Genomic DNA, 24,114 nt, shown 5'->3' with positions numbered 1-24,114 from the left:
TACCTTTCATATTTAAAGATAAAATAGTTAAATGCATCACATTTAATTAAAAAAAACAGCAAGTCCTCTTCAGGGAACCTTTTAATTTGGGGGTCTTGTTATGGAGCATTGTATACAAATTAACCATTCGTAACCATTTTTACAAAGTAGCTATACTAATGATTAGACTTCTACTTGTAGATTTCAGAAATCTTGCAATAACCATATGCTTTGAGCGGTATGGCTTTATTTAAAAATAACCACAGTTTTACAAAATACTCATGTATTACAAGTGCCAAATTGCAGTATACTGTATTTTTCTGGCACTCATTCAATAGATATCTGTATTCATACAACTTCTCTCCTCGAAAATGCACTGCTAGTGTTATGCCTCAGCATAATTTTGTGTACATAAGAATGTAACACCTTCCTTTTTTTTCCACTGAGCCTTCAAAGCATGACCCCCATATATCTCTGTGCCTGAACTTATGCATGGGTACATTAGGAATCACATAACAGCTGACGGGTTATTAACTTTGGAGAAAATCGGAGATGAATTCAAGTAAGAATCAAAACACTCCATATGAGACATAGCACAGGAATAACAGGAATGCAGGTGTCAAGAAATGTATTTATCTCCAAAATAGTCCTCATTCATTTGCTTCCATCCATGCAACGTTATTGAAGGTTTTACTGTCCATCTTGTCAATGTACAGCACTCCATTCAAATGGTCCATTTCATGCTGAATGATTCGCGCTGGCCAGCCACTGGTCTTCCAGGTCACAGGCTCTCCTCTCTCATTTAGACCTGGGAATACAGAGTAAAGACTTCGTACAACAGTGTACTGGAGCCTTCCAACTGTGACTTCATTATTATTCTTTGTTGTCTAAACACTTTTGTAAATAGTAAATGCTTCACACATCTGACACTTTTCAAAGATGACGGCATCAAAGCATTGTAAAGGGCTTGCACAATTTTTAATTTTACTCATTGTAAAAGGATCCCAAAAGTGCAATCCAATTTTAATTGGTTTCCCATTTCTCAATTAGTAAAATGTAATTGTGCCATGAAGGTTAGCCTAATACTCATATGAGCCACATTTAGCATATTAACATATATTTAACATATTAAAATGAATATTTTGATTTCAAATTTTGATTTTCTCAGGATTTCGGAGCATTTTACCGTGATTGTCAAATTGATCTAATTGCTAGTTACACACACACACATGGTGAAATCATGGTCTGTAGCTCATTCACCTGTATTCTGCCTGAGTGAAGGACAGTGGCACCAGATCCACTCTTGAAAGACCAGAGCAATGACAGAGAGAGCCCAGCTCCCTTCCTCATGTGGGCAAGAGATCAACCCCTCTCCAGCATGTCAGCTGGCACATCTGAAGGAAGCCTCTCAGTTCCACTGTAGAACTGGTGCGACCAACATGGATACCCTAAAGAAGGCAAAATGCCAGGGTCTGAGCTGGCCTACATTTGCCGAACTAAGAACTGATGCAGCAAATGCAGATGTCTGTAGGTTCAAACCCCCAGGTGTGGACACAGCAGCGTACAGTAATACACATGGGATTCAAGCATGAGCCAAATAAATCAGTCATTAAAGAGGTTAAGCATACCTGAAATTTCTACAGAGAGATACCTAGGAACACAAGCAGAGAAGCCTGAAATGCTCTCGCAGCCCTCAAGGAAAGAGCTGGTTCTGGAGTCCAGGACCCGAACGCTGGGGTTCACGAAGACCCTCAAAGGAAAAGCAGACAGGCCCTTGGCCTCCCTCGTGCCCTCGGGGTGGTCAAAGATCATGCGCTCTGTGAACTCGGCTGCCAGGATCTGCAGGGGAACTCCGATCTGAGGAGCGCTGAGCCCCACGCACTCCAGCCTCCGCATCACTCCCACCAGAGTCCGGATCACCCTCTGGATTTCCGGGCTGGCAATTTTGGCTGGGTCCACCTCCGACGCCATGGAGCGAAGGATTGGGTCGCCCACTTGGCAGACGTGTTGGTATGGAGGAGAGGGGGGCTTCAGGACTTTACGCTTGAGGTATTGCAAGTAGCTTCTCTGCTTGACCCTGTAAGGCCCTGTATGGCTGAGGGAACATTAACAAGCTTTTTGGGGAAGAACTCCTGACAGCCAGATGTAACAACCTTGATAGAATCACTGGAGTCATCTTTGCATGGATTGGGGCTCAGCAAGCTGGAAATCAAAACAGTTATTTTATCATTTCAACTACTATTTTAACCACTCCATTAGGTGTATTATTCGAATGTCAATAATGGACACAGCTCATCTGGCCACTTCAAGAATACATAGAGTGCATCATGTTACTGCATCTCTTCCCTGAAAGTGCTCTGCTCTTTACCTTGGTGAAACAGGAAAAAGACTGGCCAAGTGTTACATATCAGATCACTGAGGTTAAAAAAATCACATCAAGCTGATCGTTTACCATTTTTCCTCTCAGCCATCAATAAACTGACTTCTCCATCTACAATCTTTCACAGATATTACAGGACTCTTAATACAGAAAGACATCAGAAGCCAGAAGTGTCCTTAAACTAGGATCACATCTTCCATCAGCCCTCAGGGACCTACTAATTTCTTCCCAAATCTCTCAATTCATTTACAGACGTCTGCCTTTCATAGCTCCTACAGAACCCTTCTGCTAGATTTCCATCTCTTCAGACCCTATTCCTCCCATTCTGCATTCTGACATTCTGTTTTTTTCTCCTTACCCACTCCTTTGTGTCACAGTCCTTACCTGTCCCTCATATCTGAAGGATTTGAATTTACAATCCTCCAGGTACAAATCCAGAACATAAACCACTACGTCATACTGCTGCCTTTATTTTTACAAATAGCCGCCCCCTCTTAAAACTATTACTTTTAATAACTGCGTTATGAGGACTAGGCTATGAGACCGAAATCAAATGAATACCTTCACACGTGTTTAGATGCTACAGAGATGTTATGCAAACTCTGAAATATTATGCAGCATTATAAGTATCATACCTTATATACCTTTCAGACTATAAATGTAAGTATTTCCAGTGTTCTTTACCGCTACTGATGTTAAACACACAGTAGGTCAAACCTGCTAGGACAGGCAGCACTCAGGCTACCCAGGTTAAAGACCCAGCAACTGTTGTATTTCACCATTTTCAGTCGTTCTTTACCTCAATGCTATAATGCAATCGCAGAAACATGCTTACCGTTCTGATAAAAGGCAGTTTTTAATGTCACGTTGAATCGCACTGGCGATTCTGTTTCCACACGCCGTGAAAATATGACTTGCCCTACGTACAGTACTCCGGTCGCGGAGCTTATGACGTCAACAGAACGAGTCGTAAGTGGTGTGATGGATTTTGTGTGTTCATTCAAATGGCTAAGGCTACGTCAATAATAAGTTGCAGGCTGAAAGTAGTATTAATTATTATTAGCTGAATTTTATTAATTTTTTTCTATGATCTATTTTTCTGAAAACAACACAGAACTTTTTACAGCTTGATAGTATCTTTGTTGCACACCCGAAGAAGGCTACACTACCGGAATGTTGGGTTTTTCTTCTTTTTACTTTATAGCGTGGAATTAATCTCTACGTGTTCCTTTGCCACTGAAACTACACGTAAGTTCACACTTGAATCTTCATAGCATGCTGGCAAGCAGCCGATGTAGCCATTTGCTTAAGATGTAGCGTTTCTGTGACGGACTCCTGCGGCGTTGGAGAAAACACGATGAGGTTCGGTAAAACTGTCTTGATTTTCTGTGCTTTTGGTACTGAAGAACTGCAGACCATTCCATTGCGACCCCGTTCCATCTGCTTGGCTCAATCCATAACTTAGAGTCGGTGTTTCTCCAAAAAGGAGGACAAGTGCTGGAAGGAGTGTAAGGAGATCAGGCAGGCAAAGGTCCCAACAGACATGAAACATACATCACAGTGGTTTATTTTTGAAATGCTCATGCGTTGTTTGTCATAGTCTTTGCTCTCCCGTAGAATATTGCATTTGATGAGTGACATTAACTAATTCAATTATAATTCCGTGCAATATAAATGTAAACGCAGAAAAAATCGGCGTGGGGTATTTCCTACAGCAGGTGTGGCCAGACCTTGATGATATGTAATTATGACCTCAGTTTGACATGTCTCCTGAAGAACTGTACCGCACAGTGTCGCTGGTCACTGTACTGGGGCGTTGTTTTAAAAAGCCTGGTACCCAGGAGAATCCCGCCTACTGGTCTGCCAACACCTCTTTCCAACTGCAACCTGGTGTTCCTAGAAATGTTGCCCATCCAAACACTAAGCAGGGACATTCTCAAATCTTCAAACACGATAACCTGTTTGTTTTGACAACAGGTTCACCTGCATGGATTGTAACAAGATCTACAGTACAAAACGCCTTTTACTGTTTCACAGTGGTACATAAGGTCAGAATCATGTACTGACAGCATTACCTTTCATTCAAGATTAGCAAACATGCTTTTTAGCAGTCTCTGAGCCCTGCTCAGTCCTGGAGATCCGTTTCCACCCAGAGGAATCCCACACAAATGCAGGGGGAACATTCAGACTTCGCACAGATAGCGCCCCAGGAATTGAACCCAGCGCTCTAGTACTGTAAGGCAGAAATGCTAGCCACAGCACCTCTGTGTCACCCAGATCTAACAGTCATGTGATTTAATTCTAGTACCTGCACAGATTAATGCCATTATTGGAGCTATTTTGCATCTATTCATGTATTTTTGCAAATGCAATGAATAGCAAAACAACATATTTTCACATATCAATAACTGAACAGTGCACAGAGATTTTCAAATTTCATTCTTGTTTTTGTATTGCAGTCATGCTTCTTTAAAAATACACAATACTGTCCCTTACATGACAGCCGTATATGAGTGGTAGGTGAGTAAAGGTTAATGAGGAAAAGGAAAACTGTGTTCCTCATGCATTGATTTGTGATGTTTTACTTCTTTTTCTCGGGGATGTTTTGTAAACATTTGGAATTCCTCCAAAGTGAAAGAACAACTGCCCATAGAGTGATAATTCAGATGGACTCTTTCTCCTGCGGTGTGGAAACGGTTTCACATGTTTCCAGTGATGATTTGTGAGCGGGTTGGTAAGATTTCCTTTCCTCCTTGGCCTCATCTCTGTGAAGCCCCTGGGGACGTCAGTGTTCAAAAGGATAGAAAGGATGTGACTTCAGCCTGTGTAGGACAGATGCAAACAGTCATGAGAGCCTTCATGCGGATCACCATGCGTTCTTTCACACATTTACCAAGTGAAATAAATCATAGTGCAAAAATGGAAAAAACGAAGAAAACAAAATGATTTCTCATGGACTGCTTTCGGATGTTTGGTCCTCTCCTCTCTTTGTTTTTCTGATTTGTGCTGACCTTGGGTCTCTAGATTGTACAGGCTTCTCTACTAATGCCCAGTGGGTAAGAATTTTATTTTCACCCATCATTCATGTCAGTTTTAAAAAATACAGTATGTATAAACACAACTGATACCAAATTTAATAAATGTAAAGCAAAGAGTAAGAGTTGTTGGTGTCCTGGTAATATACAGTACTTCATGGGCCTTTCTTATTGTACTTTCTGGGTACAACAGATACAAGATGTTTTTAAAATTTCTGATGCCATTACTCCATCACTTACAATGTCCATATTCACTTTAAGTAACTGTAATCACCAAATCCAATAAAAAGAGTGTGAAGGCTTTGAACCAATGTTGTACCAGGCAAACTAGCTCAATATATTGCATTTCTTGGAAAGCTCTAGTTTTTATGGTGTGTGTATTATTTATACACTTTTTAATAGTATTTTTAAGGATGTAAATCTGTAAACCATAACCCTGTTGTTGAAGTGAAGAAAACAGTTTCATCTCAGCAATGAAATTTCAAGGCTCATTCCTAAAAAAAACATGCCAACAAATCTATCCCTTACGAATCAATGACACACGCTTTCCAGCCTCTGTCTAGACTCTTCAAAGTCTTCATGTCTTCGTTGCTCAAATTGAAGTCAAAGATCTGGAAGAGCAATAAAAGACAGAGTTATATTGTGTAGAAGATCATGTGTCAACATACTGTAAACACTTAAGTCTTTTTCATAGCCACCTCCTTTGAACTTGGTAATTTCCACCTCCTATTTACACTGTAGTTTATATTTCTGCCAACTGCTAACACTCTTAATTTTTCCATATTAATATCAGCTTTGCGTTGATAAAGTCCTGTAGTGTCCATTTAAGTCTTAGGAAATTACTGTCTTTGTTACTTCCACAATATTAGCTGTAGCCCTATCTCAACTATCCAGTTTGCAATCCAAATACATGCATTGCCTTGGTTGCCTACAGCTATTCAAGAATTAATCATCCTTGTGAACTGTTACCAAAAGCATTTTAAATATGCCATAGCATGTGTTTGCTTTATAGCTGTTGCTTGTCAAAGACCTCTTATTGGTCTATAATTACTTGGTTTTGTTTAGTCATTCTTTTCATATCAGCAATTTTGTGGTTGGTGTTACCTCTGTCTTAGGTGACAGTGGTGTTTTGCTGATAATCAATAAGCTCGAGCTCCCATTTCCTTCCGTACAGTTGATAATATGCATTCAAGCCCTGGAGATTAATCTAAGAATTAGCCGTTATTTCTGAGACAGTTTACTTGATGCTTTGCTGTTCTTTTGTTTTTGTAGTGGTGAAAAAAAGATCTTAGTCTCTCTTGGCTTTCCTGGGATTTGTTTTGAGTTGTGCTGCCACTTAATTGAATTGTACTCTTTTCTTTAACTGGATGGTGACTGTTTGAATCTTTAAGAAATATCTAAAGATTTAAATTCTTTAAAACACTTTTCTCTTAATATTTTTTGTAATTTATTAAAGTATTGTTTTCTAGTCTCATGCTTCCTTTTGGAATTAATCTGTGCTGCAGTGGTTCCATGTTTATCTCATTGTACATCATTGTACATGTCTGCTTTCCGGAGAGTCCAAACCTTTGTTTTGGACTCTTTCTGTACAGCTTTAAAATATACTTCAAAGAATAACATAGTAATCACAAGCTTGCATGTTTTTTTTCCAACAACAAATGCAAAGACAACATTACCTTGGTGTTCTCTAAAATGTGGTTGGGTCTGATGCTCTTAGGAATAACTGCGATACCCTGCTGCACATGAAATCTTAGTAAGACCTGTAAAATTTTAATGTGAGTTAATTTTGCATCGTATATACAGACAGATTTGATTGTGCTAGATCAGACCATCTGAAATGTGAGCTAGAAAGCCAAATAATAAAAAAAAAACAGATGAAAACACTGAACGATTGCTTTGAAACCCAAAAGACAATGCAGACTTGTGAGCATCCCGTGAGACCGTTTACAAGGGTTTCCTTTGGCGGCCTCTAGTGGCACATCCGAGGTCCCTACAGCCTCTTCAAGGACCAGCCTGCCTTTTGTTCTTTAGGCTGCAAAAGCAAACCTGCACGTGTCTGTCTTGCATAGAGTAGCGGTGTAGAGGTGGTGTGTGTGCACTGAGATCCCGAAAGCCTGAGTTAGGATCCTGTTCAGGAATCTCTCTCAGCTGTTTCACTACATCTTGCATGTATTGCGCATGAGTGGCCAGAGCAGCTCTGTGCCTTTTGGCATTCGATCACTGTTGCTCACAAGGGGCTCTAGCTTCTGAGTTTCACAAAGCCACTCTGGGGCTCTAAAAGGCTGGGTCTCCTGCTGTGGTTCCAAGGGGGGCATGACAGTGGCTTTGCTGGCAGACACACTGCCCAGATGAGCCCTGCTGCACCTGGCACCTTCTTGAATTGACTCAACAGCAGCAGGGTAATGAAAGAGACATCTCTCACCTGTGCTGAACTCTTTTGATATTTCTTGGCTATAGCTGCCACCACAGGATCTTCCAGGAGTTTCTCCGGGTCAGTGGCTCCCCTGTGACTGAAAGAAAAAGGAGGGAATTTTTATTTCTACAAAAATAAAATACTGTAGCAGGCAGGCGGGCACCTTTAATCAAGTATAAGCCCCTGCAGGTAGGCTTAACCAGTGAAGTGCAAGCTCACAAGGAGTTTCAGTTCCCGTTTAAAACCCAGAATTACATCAGCACTGAGTTCCTTACTGGGAATGGTCGGCTGAGCTTACAAGTTCTGTACATGTGTGAAGTTACTGTCAAAGCCCGTTCATTTTAAAATGGGCCATCATGACAGAAGAGCGATAACACAGCAGCAGAACGCCAAGCACACAAAGGAGGAGATGCAAACACATCAGTATCTAAAGAACATCTGTAAGGTCTGATGTTGACTGTTGAACAGAAGACTGAAACACAAGACCACAGGCACGGAAGAAACTCTCTGCAAAAATTGAACAATCTCAGTTTGTTAGAGGAACTCATTTTAATGTGTTCCACATTTAAAAAGCTCAGTGTTTGCTGAATTGCTTGTGTGCAGTGAGCTCTTGGAAATGTAATTTTAATGCAATCTATCGTACATAAAATCCCTTTATCTTTAAAATTGCAATTTTGCTTGGTTTCAAACTGCAAAGTGAAAGAGCATTCACTGTTGGTAATACGAGCAGATGACCAAGGAAGGAAATGCTTACACTTACAGTTCTTTGGGCCTCCCAGGAGAGCCGAAGGGGCTGTATGCAGTCAGGGCAATGTTTTTGGATTGACAGAACTTCACAAGGTCAGACTGGACCAGGTAAGGATGCAGCTCCACCTGTAAAAGAGCAACACAGGTACTCTTATTAAAGGCTGCAGATAGGACCTCATCCATTTGCTCCCAATGTACATCTCGGTCAGCCATGTCTTACAATTAACAGAAACAAAACCATTACTTAAGTCTCAGTTTACTCCTGTGTTTAGATCTTGAGTCATGTTTTTTAGAAAAAAAATACATTCTGGAGCTCCCTGTTAAATGATTTGGAAATGTATAGTCCTAAGTCTCTCCTTCCCAGAACACAGGTAAAGTTGTATCCGTAATACACACCCTTTTAAAAATGATCCCTGGGAAACAAACCTTGACTCAAGCAGTTCTCCTGCACAATGTTACGCAGCTTTTTACAGGTCATGAAAACTGACCTGTATGTCAGCAGATCTTTTTTTTCCTTTTCTTTCCTCTCAGCTGTCTGAGTGAAATGAAAAGCACTTTGCTTCATGAGTTGGTCTAACTCAGTCTTGACAGGCCTTTGTACCACACGTGTACACTGATGTGTTTTGTCTAAATAACCATGGTGCAGTGCACCCCCTCAGTCTTCATGCCTCTCTGGATATTGAACCAGTGGTTCAATGCAGATTTTATAAGATGCAGATTTTAAGTTTCAACGCAGACTTAAACAGAACCATTACAAGGATTCTTTGTTGACACTATTCGACATTATGGCACTATATTAAATTGATTCTTGTTTAATGAGTTGTCATTCATTGAATACACATAAGAAATGTATCACCTACTTTCTGGATACTGAAAGAGTTTATTTGTGATCCAAATGGTTTCTTCTGAATTTTGTGCCCTAAGGAACCAATTTCGTTCACCGCATGTAAGTGTGCTAGAGGCTAGCCTTTCTGCACCCGGAGAGAGTGCCCTACCTGATTGACAGCTGGTGGTATCTTAGCAGCAGAGAGCAGTCTCTCCAGCTGTTGTATGTTGAAGTTGGACACTCCAATGCTCTTTACTCGGCCTGAAGAGACCAGAGCCTCCATTGCCTGGAACAGACAATAAGGGCTCGCTGAGCTACACGGGGCTCTAACCGCACAATAACAAACACTCAACACAGCCGAAAAAATTACCAGCCTTACATCTCCCAGACCAGAGCTAATTTTATACATGGAAACACTAATACATCTCCATCTCTTTCACCAGAACTGACAAGTTATCTTGGGAGATGTGATTCAGCTATTTGAAATCCTAACATGGAATGAGAAAACAGTGGTAACACCTGTATGCATGTAATGACAAACACCTAGTTATAAAATGAAAATAAATGCAATTAGGAATTGAAGACATCCAACACAATTATATCACCCGTTTATAACCTGGCCTGATTAAAATATCAGAGACGAGGAGTCTGGCAGTAACATTTCTAGAGATTTAGCTAAGAACTTTTGTTTCACCTTCTAACACAACTGAAGAGTCTGACTTGTTAAATCTATATTATATTCATGTATATAATTATATTTCTTAGTGGCACTCGTGACAACACCACAAAAACTGTCTCTGATAACGTTTCACTTAAACTGCAAAGCTGCATCACACAGCCCTAGAAGGTTTGACAGGCTGGTCCAGTTGTTTGCAGGTGTGTCAGTAGTCAGGAGGACCCCTTGCAGGACATGGTCACCTCTGTGGAAGTTCCCTTAGTTATGCTCGTCTCTGTACCTTCCAGGTGTCAATGTAGTCTGTCTCTAGGGTGAGAATTTTGCCCTCCTTAGACGGAAACAGCTCTTCGTCTATCCTCTGAAAAAAAAAGTCTAATTAGGATGTGCAGGTTAAGGAAATTATCTTCTTCATACAACAGGGCACTTTGAAGGCCTGTGCTACAATTTGGGAAGATCACTTTGTCTGTTTTATTTCATTGTGCATTACACCCTATAGAATACCATGCTGTTTGGGCATTGTTCATTGCTGTCTTTTTAAAACAGTTTGTAAGGCTCTTTACACACCTACAATAGCTTGCTGCCCTCCAAGCCCCTGTGTATTTGTAAAGAGTGTTTTTTTATTTAGTGTGATAATGTATGCCAATTCTAAATGGAACATCTGTTGACATGGTGGGTGATCCATGTAATCCACATAAATGCATAGTTCACAGAGCCTATTTCAGATTCCCTGTAATACAAAGCCTTTTTGGCTTTGCTCCACTGTGTATAAACAATGGATCCACCAGATCAACAGGATACACATTACATTCCATTGCACTCCAGGGAGACCTGACAATGACAGGCTCATGTTAAATAAATTGCCTTGCACAGAATAAAAAAAAGGCCAATAAGACATTTGTTCAGGATGAAGGGGGAGAAGAACATTGTCCTTTTTAACATATCTGGCTTTTGCTTAACAGACTCTGGCTTTCAATGATGAGGTGGTAACACTCAAAGGATCAGGTGTCACGAGCTCCAGGATCTTGTACATGTTGTAATCTTGAAGCAGAAAGACCATTTCTTAGCTCTATGTGTGTGTACTGTATGTGCAAATATGTTCAAAATAAGGTTAATGCAAGGACCTAGTTTGTTTTTATGCAGTAGCTTGCAACTCGGAATACTGCGAAAGGAATCATACAGTACTCGTGTTCCGATGTGGGGTTTAAATTTAGTACAGTATTTGGTTCTTAATGAGAAGGGAAGTTCACAGCTGCTACGTTTTCTTCTCCAGCACCATAGTCCCTATAGACACACACCAGTGCCTACCTGGAAGGCCACAGGGAAGTGAATAAGATAGAGGTCCACATAGTCCAGCTGCAGGTCTTGTAAGGACTTGTTGAGACACAAAGGCACGTCTTCGGGGGAATGATAGGTACACCACAGCTATGGAAAGAGAATGCAGAATCCATCATCACGCTTCCATGGAAACTCTGCGCTTGGTGCTACTGAATTCAGAGTATCAAGAAGACACTGGGGTGTCATTTTAACCACTGTGTTCTCTCTCTTTCTGATGCTGAGAAAGAATCGGGTTCATGCTATTTGTCTCTTCTGGATCTGATTGCTGTGGTTGTTGTATCCAGTGCTATGACTGTACATGTATGGTAATCAGCTGTATTTTAACTAGATAGAAATGCTATCGGAATATACCAGCTCTGGCAGTTTTGCATTGGTTGCCTGTAAGCTTCAGTGGGTTCAGGTGGGGATCTCTTGTCAGTGTGCACTGGTTAAAAAGGAACCAGTAAAGATTAATTCCACGGTGAAATGCAGAAATAAAACAAAGGTGGGAAGAATTCACCTGAGGAAGGATTAAAAACCAAAATGTTGTATCTTTTCCTTCCACTTTTCAGCTAGTAATTAACGTTTTCCATGTGATTTTCAAAAGTGATTTTCAGGTTTTACTGCTGACATGTACACTCCCATACAATATGACAATATGACAATATGAATATTAATTAGAAGATGTGTTTGCCATCTGTGATCTTTGGACTCTCATAAATTGGACTCCATTCTTTGTAGGCCAATACTGTATATTCTGCTGCTTCTCACCGAAATAATAGCTACCTCCTCCAAAGGCCATCACAATCTCTTAGACTGTTGGTGCTTTCTTGTACAATAAAACTTTGTAGGCTCACTGATTTCATTTTGTTTTAAATTTTACAGTGGGCTGTTATGTTTGTTATGTCTGTTCTTTCTTACATCTGTTACATCATATCTGATTGACCCGAGGAAGGTCGTACTTTGCTGACGATAAACACGTCCTCGCGTCTGATGATTCCTTGGTGGATCTTGGCCCGCAAGGCCTTCCCCAGCTCAACCTCGTTCCTGTAGGAGTAGGCAGTGTCGATGTGTCGGTATCCAGCTGCGATGGCTGCCTCTGTAGCTCCCTGAAGAACTTCTGCTGTGGTTGTCTGAAAGATAGTGGTGCCAACTTTGAGCTTGTTTCGTCTGTCTGTCATCACCTTCCCCTTTTCACCCAGTATCATCTCTTTCTTTCCATCTTTTAAAAAGTTGAACACAGGGAAGTTTAAGATTAGGGTAAGCATTATGGCGTTTCTGTTTTCAATGCCCCCGTTGTTTTTTTTCCTGTAAATGTATGTTGTATGAATACATTAACTTAACAAATCTTCTCCTCATATATTTACTGAGCAACTGAAGTTTTTCAGTGGCTGTGTTAGAGTAATGCTTATATGATGAAGCTCCATATGTGATTATGAAAAAAATATCTCCATATATAAATACAGTATATGTCAATATATTGGTATAAATCCACAATGTAGGATCATGCAATAGCAACATGGGATATAACAGCGATTTTTCTTTATAGGGAGGGGGGTAAATTTTAAAAACCACCCATAGCAGTAGTTGCATTTTCTAGTGTCATAGGGGTCCAATTCTTCCATTTTTACGTGCATGTCTATATAGCAAGGTCAGGAGCCATCTGATTATGGATTAAACAAATGAATATGGCTCTCTGATGTGACAACTGATAGGAAATCTTGAAATCACTTCCACCACATTCTAATCATACTGATTCAATGATAAACCTGTTGGAAACAATATTATCACAGGCACAAACTGTAAATACAGTTTAGTTTAAGGTTTAGCATACTGGCAAGTGGGATATGTGAGTGATGAACACAGTATTACTGCAAGAAGGTTAACATCCTTTGAGTTGGGATGAAAGACATACCACTATGTATGCAGTCCATTCTTAAAGCTCATTATTAAATAACTGTATTCTTTTACAGCAGCACCTGCATGAGTCGTTGGGCAAAAGGTTTTTGCTGAATTCAAAAGACCCCAAATTATTTATTTAGTATGTCTGTAAAAAAAGACTATACAGTTTCTCAGGCCAACATCATCCCAGGTTTATTTACTGCAAGCAGTTGATTGGTTTTTATCTAAGGTGCTCAAGGCCGTGTTCACATGAGGCTGCTCAAAGGTTGCTTCTTGCTGGAAGAGCAGCTGTAATAAAACTGGAAGGGAACCTCCTAGGAATGAGAGCAGGAGCAGGTGGCACAATCAGCCACAGAGGAATTCGACAGCGACAAGAAACAAACCTTCCACGTCCCCAGGCCCAGCAAGGGCATCAGTCTTCCATCGTTGAGCTTGATTTTGGCCTCCAAGGCGCTGGCCATCTGTGTGCTGAAGTGTCCCTAGTTTTCCGGGAAGAGGAGTAAGATGCGTGTTGATATCGGGCAGCTCTGCTGAATTCTCCTGCGACCTTCTGAGACCTGTTGCACTTTTGCCCGGTTTTTCCTCTTCTTTCGCTAATCATTAAGTGAACTTTCCCTCTTAAAGGAGCAGTGTTTTTTTTAACAATGTGCGTATTTCCCTGCTCAGCAGAACAGAGAAGTGCACTGGAAAACGAAGACACAGCACTTTTAAAAAAGGACATGGCTCTGCAGTTTAGCTTCCCCTCAATAATTTCCCTTAGCAACCCTCCCAGTTTTCCTATAGTCCCCTTATTCTCCCGCTGGCACTGGGCGAGACTCGACTCCTGCTTAGCGTTTATTTTTTGTTTTGACTTTGTCCTGTCAATACCTTCAGTTTACTTTAATTAATATCATGTTTGACCATGCTTGTATTTTGATGTGTAGAAAGATGGTACTGGTGTAGTATTATCTCACTGACCTGCATCTTATTTTTGCTGTATTTCAACTATACTGCCATTGTTTTCATTTTACAGACATATAACACAGCATATTTGTCAACCTATGTAAATCACCCTGGAGAAGGATGTCTTATAAGCCAACGAATAATAACACAAAGGCATAAACACAACTGAAGACGTGACAGAAGATGAAAAGGCAGGCTTGCAGCAAAGGTTGGGTCCCTGCCACTAGCACGGTTCAAAAGCCAAGCAGCTGGGTGAGGTTTTAGCGCAGTAGCAGCAGTCGGTGTGGAGAACATTTTGCGCCACATTAACTGACTGGCACAGCGGGGTGGCGCAGATGCGAATGGGAGACCGGACAGGTTATCTTGGGCAGTTGTCCTGCGCGGCAGCCAAGAGAGCATCGCATAAAGCTTTAAAAATAGCCCCGCAGAGCACCAGCTCTTCCGCACTAACGCCATATCACAGCGTGCCATCAAAGCGACACTGTGCTGTACAGTGCTGAGGTCTGGGGGCAGGGCACACCGGTATCTCGCCCACTTCCGCCTCCCTGCGACTACAGTAACACGCCTCAAGCTGTTATTCGCTTGCGAGCGCCGTCTTCAGATCCCAGTCTTCGCGCTAGCCGCAACTTTCTGACTCATCCTTTCATTAAGAGGTATTACAATACAGCCCTGGTGTCGACCTCTTCGGCCCCGTGAGTTAGCCGATAACTCCTCGAATCACGCCTCTTTTCCGCCTGCAGAAACTGTCCGTTTTTAAAAAAGGGTGGTAAAGGGGAAGGGCTTTATATTGTTCTTCAGAACCCTGGGCAGTTGTAAGTTTTTTTTTTAAAGAATAACACATTTATCAGATATCCACAGCCCTTTCTAGGTGCAATCCAAGTATAAGAAAAAAAACCTACACCCCGATTTATTCTAAATGGAATTAGAATTTTCTGTCTGTCTGCGGGTTTCTGATCTTGAGCAATGATAATGCCAATGTAGAAAAGTAACCTTCTTATGAAAGGTGTTCTGTGGCAGCCTGTAACCTGATTGCAGTGCATGTGGAGCCAGCTCACTGAAAACTCAGCATGGCCGAGTCACTCATAAAGCAATGACCCTAAACTCACGAGTGCTGTAGAGAAAGTCTGCTGTAAAGTACTGTACCTGTACCTGGTCCTTCTCCTTCAACCTGTTCTGCTAAAACGACACAGAACACCACAGTATGTGTAAAAAGCGGCTGATTTGCCTATCAAGGCAAAGAGGAAGGACAAGTATGAGCGCTCACACCAATTCGAGATTTAAAGTGACAGCAGCCTATTAAAGAACCATGGCTTTGACCCCTCGACTCAGTCCAGGAATCTGCTAATAGATCCGATCAGAGACAACCATCAGTACTGTATATCTCTAAAATAAGTTGTAAGCACTTGCCTTTTCTGGCATCTGAATTGAATTCAGAAGTTATTCTGTCATTCAAAATCAGAATACAATCTTCAGGTTTTACAGAGCAGAAGAGCTGGAGTTATTGTCTGCTACAGTGGTGCGATGCTTTTTCCCCACTGATAGGAATGGAAAACCTTAAGAAAAGCTTCAAACGAGAGGCAGCTGTTCAGCCCATCTTACACATTGGGTCACCAGTACTTAACCAATCCACAAAGTTAAGGAAATCAATCCCTGTGTTTTACTCCTTTGTTCCAACAAATAATGAAGGTGATAAAGTTCTAGGAGACCCCTGTCTCTTGGGGTTGCAATGCTGTGTCTCTGTTCACCTGACGGGGAGCTCACTGGGCAGCACAGCGTCACACCTTTCCATGTACTCGCTTCTGTGTGCTGTGTCTGTCCCCATCGTTCTCACCCTTCTGCTCACAGCAGTAGGTCAGAGAGAGGCCATTGCAGCTGCACCAAACCTGCACTGTCGCAAGCTACCAGGCTTTCATTGTCTGGACCAAGGCTGCATCTGCTGGGTCTGTCTGTAGCCTATTGCCCATCTTACCCTACATCGGCACAGCCTGCTTTCCTTCAAAGGGAGCTGTACGCCATGCTGTTGATACCAGTGTGTTGCTTGGACTAGATCCCTTGAATGTCTCATTATGGACCAGATTGTCATCCAGCAAGGACAGACCGATCTCGGTGAGACATCACTGCCATATCTCCCTGCTCCACGGAGACTCTGAGGTGGATCTGCTCATTAGGACGTATAGAGAACCATATACCTCCCTGCAGTGTCGTGCGAGCCGGCACTCTGGTGGTTTACAGGCTCTGCAGGTATAGCAAAGTAAAACTGCTCTAACAGCATTCCAGAGGAAGCCCTTCAAGATCCTGGCATGCAAACGTGCTGCAGAGTTGTATTACTGACTTTCTCTGCACGCTAGGAAGTGCTATTTCAGAGATGCAGCAGAACTCAAAGGCACGGTGGCGCAGAGCTTTGCATCGCTGCCTTGCAGCACTGAGGCCCTGGGTTCGATTCTTGGGGTTCTATCTGCATTGAGTTTGTATGTTCTTCCCACGTTTATGTGGGTTTCCTCCACACAGTCCAAAGACATATTGGTAGGTTAACTGGCTTCTGGGAAAACCGGCCCTGGTGTGTGTGTGTGTGTTTGTGTCTGTGTGTGCCTTGTGATGGACTGGTGTTCCGTCTAGGGTGTACCCTGCTGCGTGCCTGTCGCTTGCCTGGTTAGGCTCCAGCTCCCAGCCCTGCAACCTCGCATTGGAAGAAGCAGTTCCGAATGGGTGGATGGACCAGAACTCAAAGGAGAATCACACTGCCCAGGCTCACAGGCTGTTTCCATTGTTTGAATTAGGTCATGGGGCCGAGGTCATTGTACACGGCTCTGCGGCTGGTTATGAAATCAATGTACATGCAGAACAAACCGCTTCTCCCAGTGAAACCGTGAAACAGCCAAGATTGATCAAACGCTTCACAAGTAAAAAAACTGTCTGTTGCATGAAAAGGTAAGGTTAGACAGTTTCACAGATTAGCAATCTGATAAGATTAATATTTATTCAATGCTTTCTTTAACTGAATATGATATATGGAACACATCCAAAATTTCCTGAAGAGTGTTGTTTTCATATACAGTATGTGTGATTGGGGCATTGATACAATATTAAGCAGGATTGCTATATTACATACGAATGTAGCAGTATTTTTGACCATTTTCCTTAAGCGCTGAAAAATAATGCCCTTGTAGACTGAGCACAGTTTTTCCTCTCCTCCCCTCCCTGAAGAACCAGTTTGAAGTAGAAGAGGTATGTTTCTTCGTGACCAAGGTTTGTCTCAGTAGTGATCTCTTCCTTTTGTCAACAAATACCTTTAGGGCACATTACGTAATCCTTATTGAGAAGGAACAATGTTTGACATGCAAGTGAGGGTGGTATTTTCAGCAGGCACTTATAAGTACAGTTATAGAGCTGACAAAGTGGCATTTTCAGAGTGGATGGAAGGAATCTGAGACGCTGTTCTTGTTTCAGGACTCTGGAGCTGAAACCAAGGCGTTCACAATGGGTGAGTTTTTTTTGATTTGTGAAGACTAACACAGTATGCAATTTCTCTACCTAAGCTTTCTGACACTTACCAATAGAATACAGAATAGGAACACATTACATTAAAACTTTGGAGCATTCCAACATTGTTGTGAAGGAAACAAATCTCTTTATTTTTTTAGAGCTACAAAAACCTCCATTTTGGCATCTGGTACAAGCTCCCAAGCCATGCTGTCAGAGCTCCCTGGCTTCTGTCAGGGAACTGCTGGATGAGAGCATCAGATTTATTAGCTACTAACTGCCAGGGGGTCTAGGTGGGCCAGATGTCCTCCTCTTGTAACTCTTCCTACCTTTCCAATAGGACATATTGACAGATTGAAACAAAATGACTTCATGTTGCGCATCTCCTGAAAAATAGATGTTGCCTATTAAAAAGAAAAAAGATCACATCGCAGTAAAGGTTTGTGTTGGTCCCAAGGTTTTGTAAAGCTAGCTGTGGTTTTGCAGCAATTAGAATATTACCGCGCAGTTGCTCAATGCGGTTTAACCCTTTAATTCATGTGTTACAGTTTGTGTTCACTTACCCTTACTGCAAATGCTTTGGTTCACTTTCAAGATTTATGTAGACTCGTAACGGTTGGTTTGTAGCTGTTTCTGAGAGTTTTTGATTTTTTTTGTGTGAGCTAAAAGCTAACTGGTTTTAAGATGTTAAGGCATAACCTAAATAATATGATTTTTGACAACAAGTACTGTCATGTCCCTTTAACAAAAGCCTCATTTGGAAACTCCTTATAAAATTAAGATTTTTTTAATTTTTCAAATCTATTCTAATATTTTCTGCAAATAGTAAAGTAAAACTATGCTTTATAAGAACTTTGGTCCCCAGTACTGTCCCTACAACCTAATTTAATTGAACTCTAAACCTTTATTTAACCTGATCATTTGAGAACAAACTCCCCTTTCCACTATGGAAATTTTAGGCTAATAATAGTGATCCACTTACCGCTTGATGAAGTCACTAAATATGAATTAAAATAGCAGCGCCTATGAAAAAATCTCTTTTCTTGGAGAGAAAACAGTAAGACTGTAATAAGCAAAAAATCAGCAAAACTTTTTTGCTGCTATAGAGCAGTTTAAGAGACTTGGACTTATTTAAGTGAGTAATAATTGAGCACAATTAAACACAAGAAAAGGAACAAAGACATTAACCTTACAGGATCTAATGTGGACACTAACAAGTCCAAGACTCCTTTAAAAAAAACAACAATGAATGATCTGTGGTACAAATAACACTTTATAAATGCACCTCAAATATCCTAAACACTGCAGTCACCATGAATAATATTTCAATAAGAAATATGTGATGCAATGAATAACTATGTTATAATAACCTATCATTAAGAAGGGTCTCTCGAGGTGCCTTTGTGTTTTACGGGTTGAAAGAAAGTCTGTAATCTGCTTCCTCTCATTGTGTTTCAGCCAGGAATGTGCTGATAGTGTTTGCGCACCAGAGCAAGAGGTCCTTCAATACAGCACTTAAGGATGCCGCTGTGGAGGTCTTTAAGTCGCAGGGGTGTCAGGTGACTGTGTCGGACCTGTACGCCATGAACTTCAAAGCCACCGCCACTCCTGATGATGTCATAGGTAACTGTAGCAAACGCAGAGGCTTCATCATCGCAACCTTAGTGTCTCAACAGCCGTGGACTGGTGTCCCATCCAGCTTGTACCCTGTCCTGCGTCCGTTACTTACCAGGATGGGCTCTGGCTCCTCCATGACCCTGAGTTGAAGGAAGTGGAAATCACACTGTGTTACTAGCCCGATGAACCCCTGTCTTGTCTGTATTTTTGGAAGACAGTCACGTAAGGGCAATCTCTGCAGCGGAAAGAATTCCTTTGTGTGTTGCGCCAATCCAGCAACAAATCCTGAACTTGACAAAAAATTTGAATGTTGCAAATACAGCTTTAAAAGCTGATCATTTTTGATGGGAATTTTTTTGCATGATGAAAAAGAGTGAGCCCATATGAGCTCTCTGTAATTTACGGTGTCGTACTGATCACACGTCCCGTTATTCACCTCCGTGCGTGGATTTCCACTGCCCTCCTGTGCTGTCGAGCGAGTCGATTGGCGCATCTGCTGTGCCATGTCCAGGCAGTGCCCGGCGGTGACTGTGTCTTCACCGCTGATCTCCGCAGAGCCCAGGGACTCAGAGAACTTCCAGTACGGACAGGAGACCCTGCTGGCGTGCCAAGAGGGGAGACTGAGCGGCGACATTCTGGAGGAGCACAGGAAGGTTAAGGCAGCTGATTTAATTATATTTCAGGTAAAGGAGCACTGAACTGTTATCAAGGACGAAGCCTGTTTTATTGCGGTCTTGTGTATTGTGTCTATGACTCTAGTTAAAGGTTCACTTTTATTGATAATACAACATTTTACTCTTGGCTGACTATGAAAGCTGCTAGCAAATAAATGCAGGAAGTTGTGCAGATCATCAGTAGAGTTTTTCCTTAAAAAAAATAACCTACAAAGTATTGAGGACTAGGTAGTGTTTTGGAAGCTGAGTTTCTGCATGAAGAAATCCTGGATTTCACAGATTTGGGGGTATTGTTTTGCCTTGAAAGGAGTAAGAACTGGTTAGCTGCTTACTGAGACCTCTCTTAATCATTTTCAGATTCAAAAGTGTTGGAAGCAGCTTCACATTTCAAACTCACTGCAAACCATGATTCCAGTGTAACAAATTATTATGAATCAAGGAACTCAGATTGGATGGAAAGGAAGCCAGATGACCCAGCGGTTTTAGGATTTTGGGGAGAAAACATTATTGCAGTCTTGCCACATAGCGTGTCTTCCCAGCTCATTCACAGTTTGGGGCTTCCTGTTGGCAGATGAAGATTCTAAATTTGAAACGATGAAACCCCTGGATAAGATCAGATAAGATCATAAGAGATAAGATCACTTTATTGGTGATCCATATACGATTTCTTGCATTAGGAATTTGTCTTTTTGCATACCCCAGCTTGCTCTCCACGAGACACACAGGCACACAGACGGAGAGAGCAGGCAGTACTACGGATTTCCACATTCAGGTTACATGGGCTCATTAGGCCAGAGTGTATCCTGGTATCCGTAGTGTATAGTGTACAGGAAAGCTTGTGACTCTTCCCCCAGTTGGGACAGTGACTCATCCCGGCAGGTCTGGCCCCCGCTCCTGCAGTTGGGTGGACTGAATCAAGGGGGGGTAAGGTACCTCACTTAAGTTACAACAGCAGGGTGTACAGCAAGGTCTCGAGCCCACAACCAGGCAGTCGTCAGCCCAGAGTCTCACCCGCTGTGCTGCCTCACCACCACTGATGCCTTCAGTACCGAGGTTGGTGTGGTGTAAGGCTGGGAGCTTGCTTTGTGGCATGGAGGAGAATGGGTCTGTGTGTGTTCACTAGGATTTCAGCAATTTTGTATGCGGACTCTTACATGTGGAGGTTAATGCATGTCTACTTTGTGTTTTTTTTTCATTCTGTCCGAACATGTGTGTTTACTGTATACAGGTGGATGAGCATCAGTGAAAAGACGCAGGCTGTACACGCATAAGATACAGCAAAAACTCAAAACCTCCCTGAAGCATGCATGTTTCATGCTAAATTTAGACTACCTTAAGGGTACTGTTATTAACGATAACGAACATAATTAAAAAATGTTTGTCCTCTGTGCGCTCGAAGCGAAGTGTACTTCCTGCGTGTCTGTGTGTTCGCAGTTTCCCATGTACTGGTTCAGCGTTCCGGCCATCCTGAAAGGCTGGATTGACCGAGTGCTGACTCAGGGCTTCGCCTTCACTCTGCAGTCGATTTACAGCAACGGTGTTTTCAAGGTAATCGCACTTGGTGCAGTGCTGTCTTCTGAATAGTCAAGGGACTGCACCCTAGGATTCCTGTACCCCATATTCAAGAACTGTGAATACCTGGTTACCTCCATCAGGTCTTTTAACACGCCCTCAGGGGTGGGCACTCCTTATCGGCAGGTTTTCTAGATCTCCTTAAAGCTGCAGCGCTAGGGGACCTGGCAGAAGCTGTTCAACTTGTCCCCTTAATCCTGTAACCCCACCAGTGCGGGATCTGGACTGTAAGCATGCCTGCGGGGAAAGAAATACTGCATTACGAATCACGAATAGAATGCAATGGTCCCGATGAACCAGCAGGTGGCTCTGTTTCCTAATCTTCCAACAATTGCTGGTAGCTGAAGTTAATGAGAGAAGGCGCTGTGCTACACGAGTAACTGAGAAACTAAAGCACGATTCATTTCTGTAAGAAAATGAAAACACATTTCAAATCTCGAGTCTTAGCCTTTGTTTCTTCTGTGTTTTTAGGATAAGAAAGCGATGCTTTCCTTAACGACAGGTGCGTCTGGAGCTATGTTTTCGCCAAGCGGCCTGAACGGAGACCTGAACGTTACTCTGTGGCCATTACAGGTAATGATTACTGGCAAGCTACAGAGCGTTGAGCCACTAGTGCATGTTTCTGCTTCGGTCTTCTTCAGAGCTGAAAATTATAAATAATACTCAACAGATTTTGGCCATAATATCTATGTAATGTATTGTAACGCCTGCAATGTCATGTAGTTACTATGTATGACTATGGAATGACCATGTAATGACTACTGTATGTATAAGAACAAGTAAAGGTTTATTCCACGCTGAAAAGAGAAGTAAAGAAACACAACGTTTTGGCTGCGGAGCCTTCGTCACACTCTAAGAAACATTGTGTTTCTTTTCTTCTCTTTTCAGTGTGGAATAAACCTTTACTTGTTCCTTTGAAGCCTACGCATAGTGACACAGCTACCTACTTGACAGACTTTGTATTGATGTATTTCTTACATAAAGGGTTGATGCCCTTTATGTAATGCTAGATTTCTTTCACAGTAATGTTAATTTGTACGTTTTGTACGCTTCTGTAACGTTTCTGGGTGAAACTTGGCTGCTGGGAGGAGAAACAAATTTCTGAGAAATCAGACAGAATCTGAAGAAAAGCAGAGGCGGGTGTGTTCTCCTGCCTGCGCCCTGCTGAAGACTTTGCGTGTTGTGTGTTTTCCTCTGCAGAACGGGGTTCTCAATTTCTGCGGCTTCCAGGTCCTGGCCCCGCAGGTCTCTCACTCCCCGGGGTACTGCCCCCCCGAAACCCGCGCCAGCATGCTGGCCGCCTGGCGCGGCCGGCTGCAAGGCGTGTGGACGGAGAAGCCACTGGCCTTCCCCCCCACCGAGCTCTTCGACTCCCGGGGGGGGTTCGTGTTGAGGGAGGAGGTGCAGGCGGCGCAGGCGGGCGTGAAATTCGGCCTGTCTGTGGGCCATCACCTGGGTAAGCCCTTCCCCCCGGACAGCCAGCTCAAGGCAGGAGACAGACGCCGAGACCACGACTGACCACGCGCTGCTGTGCTGTAGCTCCTGCTTTCCTGTGTCGGTGAACCAGCAACAATAAACGAGTTGCAGTAACCCACTGGCATCTGTTGGTCTCTGTCTCTGTCAATTCCCCATTTCCAAAGCCAGGATAGTAATCCTTACAAGTCGAGGATAACCTTTAGGACTTGTTTCCACCAGAGATTTTGCGATGGGTTATGGCTCTATGGAACAGAGCCAAACCAACTGCAAAGCATGGGCAAGAACGTGCTACAGGCGATGAAGCAGCAGGTCCGAAGAAGCCGCTGGCTGACCATTTCAATTGCTTGTGACGGCCATTTGAGCCACGACCTGTATTCCGAAGGAGAACCTTGGTAGGTTACAGGAATCTCCCTGTACCCAGTTCATCCCTTCAAAAAGCATGCCGCGCGAGGTTTTCCACTGCCAAGAGTCGCTTTAGAAAACAGCACTGCGGGTTTGGTGCGATAAGGAAAAGGAGAATGAAGTTCAAGGCACGGACTTTGGTCCAAAATTAGTTGCAACCTCCATGCATACACACTTGTTTGGAAGCGAAATGGGCTTGGAGCTCACCCTGTACTTGGAAGTAACTTCTTTTCAAATGCAAAGAAGCTTAAAATATCAGCAGTCTATTGTGTGGCCAGGTTCCTAATATTCCTGAGGCACTGCTTACAAAAAATAATGACCTCAAGCGGACGAGCAGTCTAAAGAAGCCATGCCATTTGCTTAAGATCAAGTAAGAGTTTTCAGACGTCATGACTCTCCAAGCCAGGATAGTCACCCAGGGTCAGGGCTCCTGTTGCCTGCTTCTCCCTTCCTGCTGTCTTGTTATACTCCCAGCGTTTTATTTCCTTTGTGCTCACGTTACATCTGCGATGGTGAGGATGTGGGAAATAAAGCTGATTCTTCATCTTGACATCTTTTTGTCATCAGATAAACAGTTTCAGGCACAGGTTCAAGGTATATTGGAGGAGGCACTACATTTTAACCAGGCCTCACAACTGTATAAACCTCATCTTAGTTAAATGACTGAAATGGGCAAAAA

The 24,114-nt window shown here is 42.5% G+C and overlaps 3 protein-coding genes across 7 annotated transcripts; 1 reads left to right on the top strand and 2 right to left on the bottom strand.

Annotated features, from left to right (window-relative positions):
• Positions 1–68: 68 nt before the first annotated feature.
• pdf (peptide deformylase, mitochondrial) lies at positions 69–2,150 on the bottom strand. Its single transcript, XM_088938948.1, has 2 exons — positions 1,608–2,150; positions 69–787 (listed from the first exon to the last, which is right to left on the bottom strand). The coding sequence occupies exons 1-2, from the start codon at positions 1,948–1,950 to the stop codon at positions 630–632; spliced, it is 501 nt and encodes a 166-aa protein (XP_088795074.1). The 5' UTR covers positions 1,951–2,150; the 3' UTR covers positions 69–629.
• Positions 2,151–3,310: 1,160 nt separating this feature from the next.
• Positions 3,311–23,151, top strand: nqo1 (NAD(P)H dehydrogenase, quinone 1). 4 transcript variants are annotated; one of them, XM_088938945.1, is made up of 7 exons: positions 3,311–3,328; positions 17,662–17,695; positions 19,153–19,317; positions 19,867–19,994; positions 21,420–21,533; positions 22,029–22,130; positions 22,758–23,151. In XM_088938945.1, exons 2-7 carry the CDS (start codon positions 17,692–17,694, stop codon positions 23,073–23,075), a joined length of 831 nt encoding a protein of 276 aa, XP_088795071.1. In that variant the 5' UTR covers positions 3,311–3,328; positions 17,662–17,691; the 3' UTR covers positions 23,076–23,151. The 4 variants fall into 4 exon arrangements, with proteins under 4 accessions (XP_088795071.1, XP_088795068.1, XP_088795069.1 ...); XM_088938942.1 differs by lacking the exon at positions 3,311–3,328 and adding an exon at positions 3,333–3,607; XM_088938943.1 differs by lacking the exon at positions 3,311–3,328 and adding an exon at positions 14,778–14,906.
• On the bottom strand, positions 4,825–15,400 carry LOC148817044 (aldo-keto reductase family 1 member B1). Of its 2 annotated transcripts, none has more exons than XM_088938940.1 (11): positions 15,358–15,400; positions 13,656–13,751; positions 12,333–12,503; positions 11,362–11,478; positions 10,337–10,414; positions 9,550–9,666; positions 8,568–8,680; positions 7,817–7,904; positions 7,071–7,154; positions 5,923–6,005; positions 4,825–5,181 (listed from the first exon to the last, which is right to left on the bottom strand). In XM_088938940.1, the coding sequence occupies exons 2-11, from the start codon at positions 13,731–13,733 to the stop codon at positions 5,145–5,147; spliced, it is 966 nt and encodes a 321-aa protein (XP_088795066.1). In that variant the 5' UTR covers positions 13,734–13,751; positions 15,358–15,400; the 3' UTR covers positions 4,825–5,144. The 2 variants fall into 2 exon arrangements, with proteins under 2 accessions (XP_088795066.1, XP_088795067.1); XM_088938941.1 differs by having other exon boundaries at positions 5,053–5,181; positions 15,364–15,382.
• Positions 23,152–24,114: the final 963 nt, after the last annotated feature.

This window comes from Atractosteus spatula, chromosome 21 (genome assembly GCF_055471065.1).
Source record: "Atractosteus spatula isolate fAtrSpa1 chromosome 21, fAtrSpa1.hap1, whole genome shotgun sequence".
In the NCBI taxonomy this organism is placed as follows: domain Eukaryota; kingdom Metazoa; phylum Chordata; class Actinopteri; order Semionotiformes; family Lepisosteidae; genus Atractosteus; species Atractosteus spatula.
The sequence above is the reverse complement of the archived record's forward strand: the minus strand, read 5'-3'. Positions and strand labels throughout refer to the sequence as shown.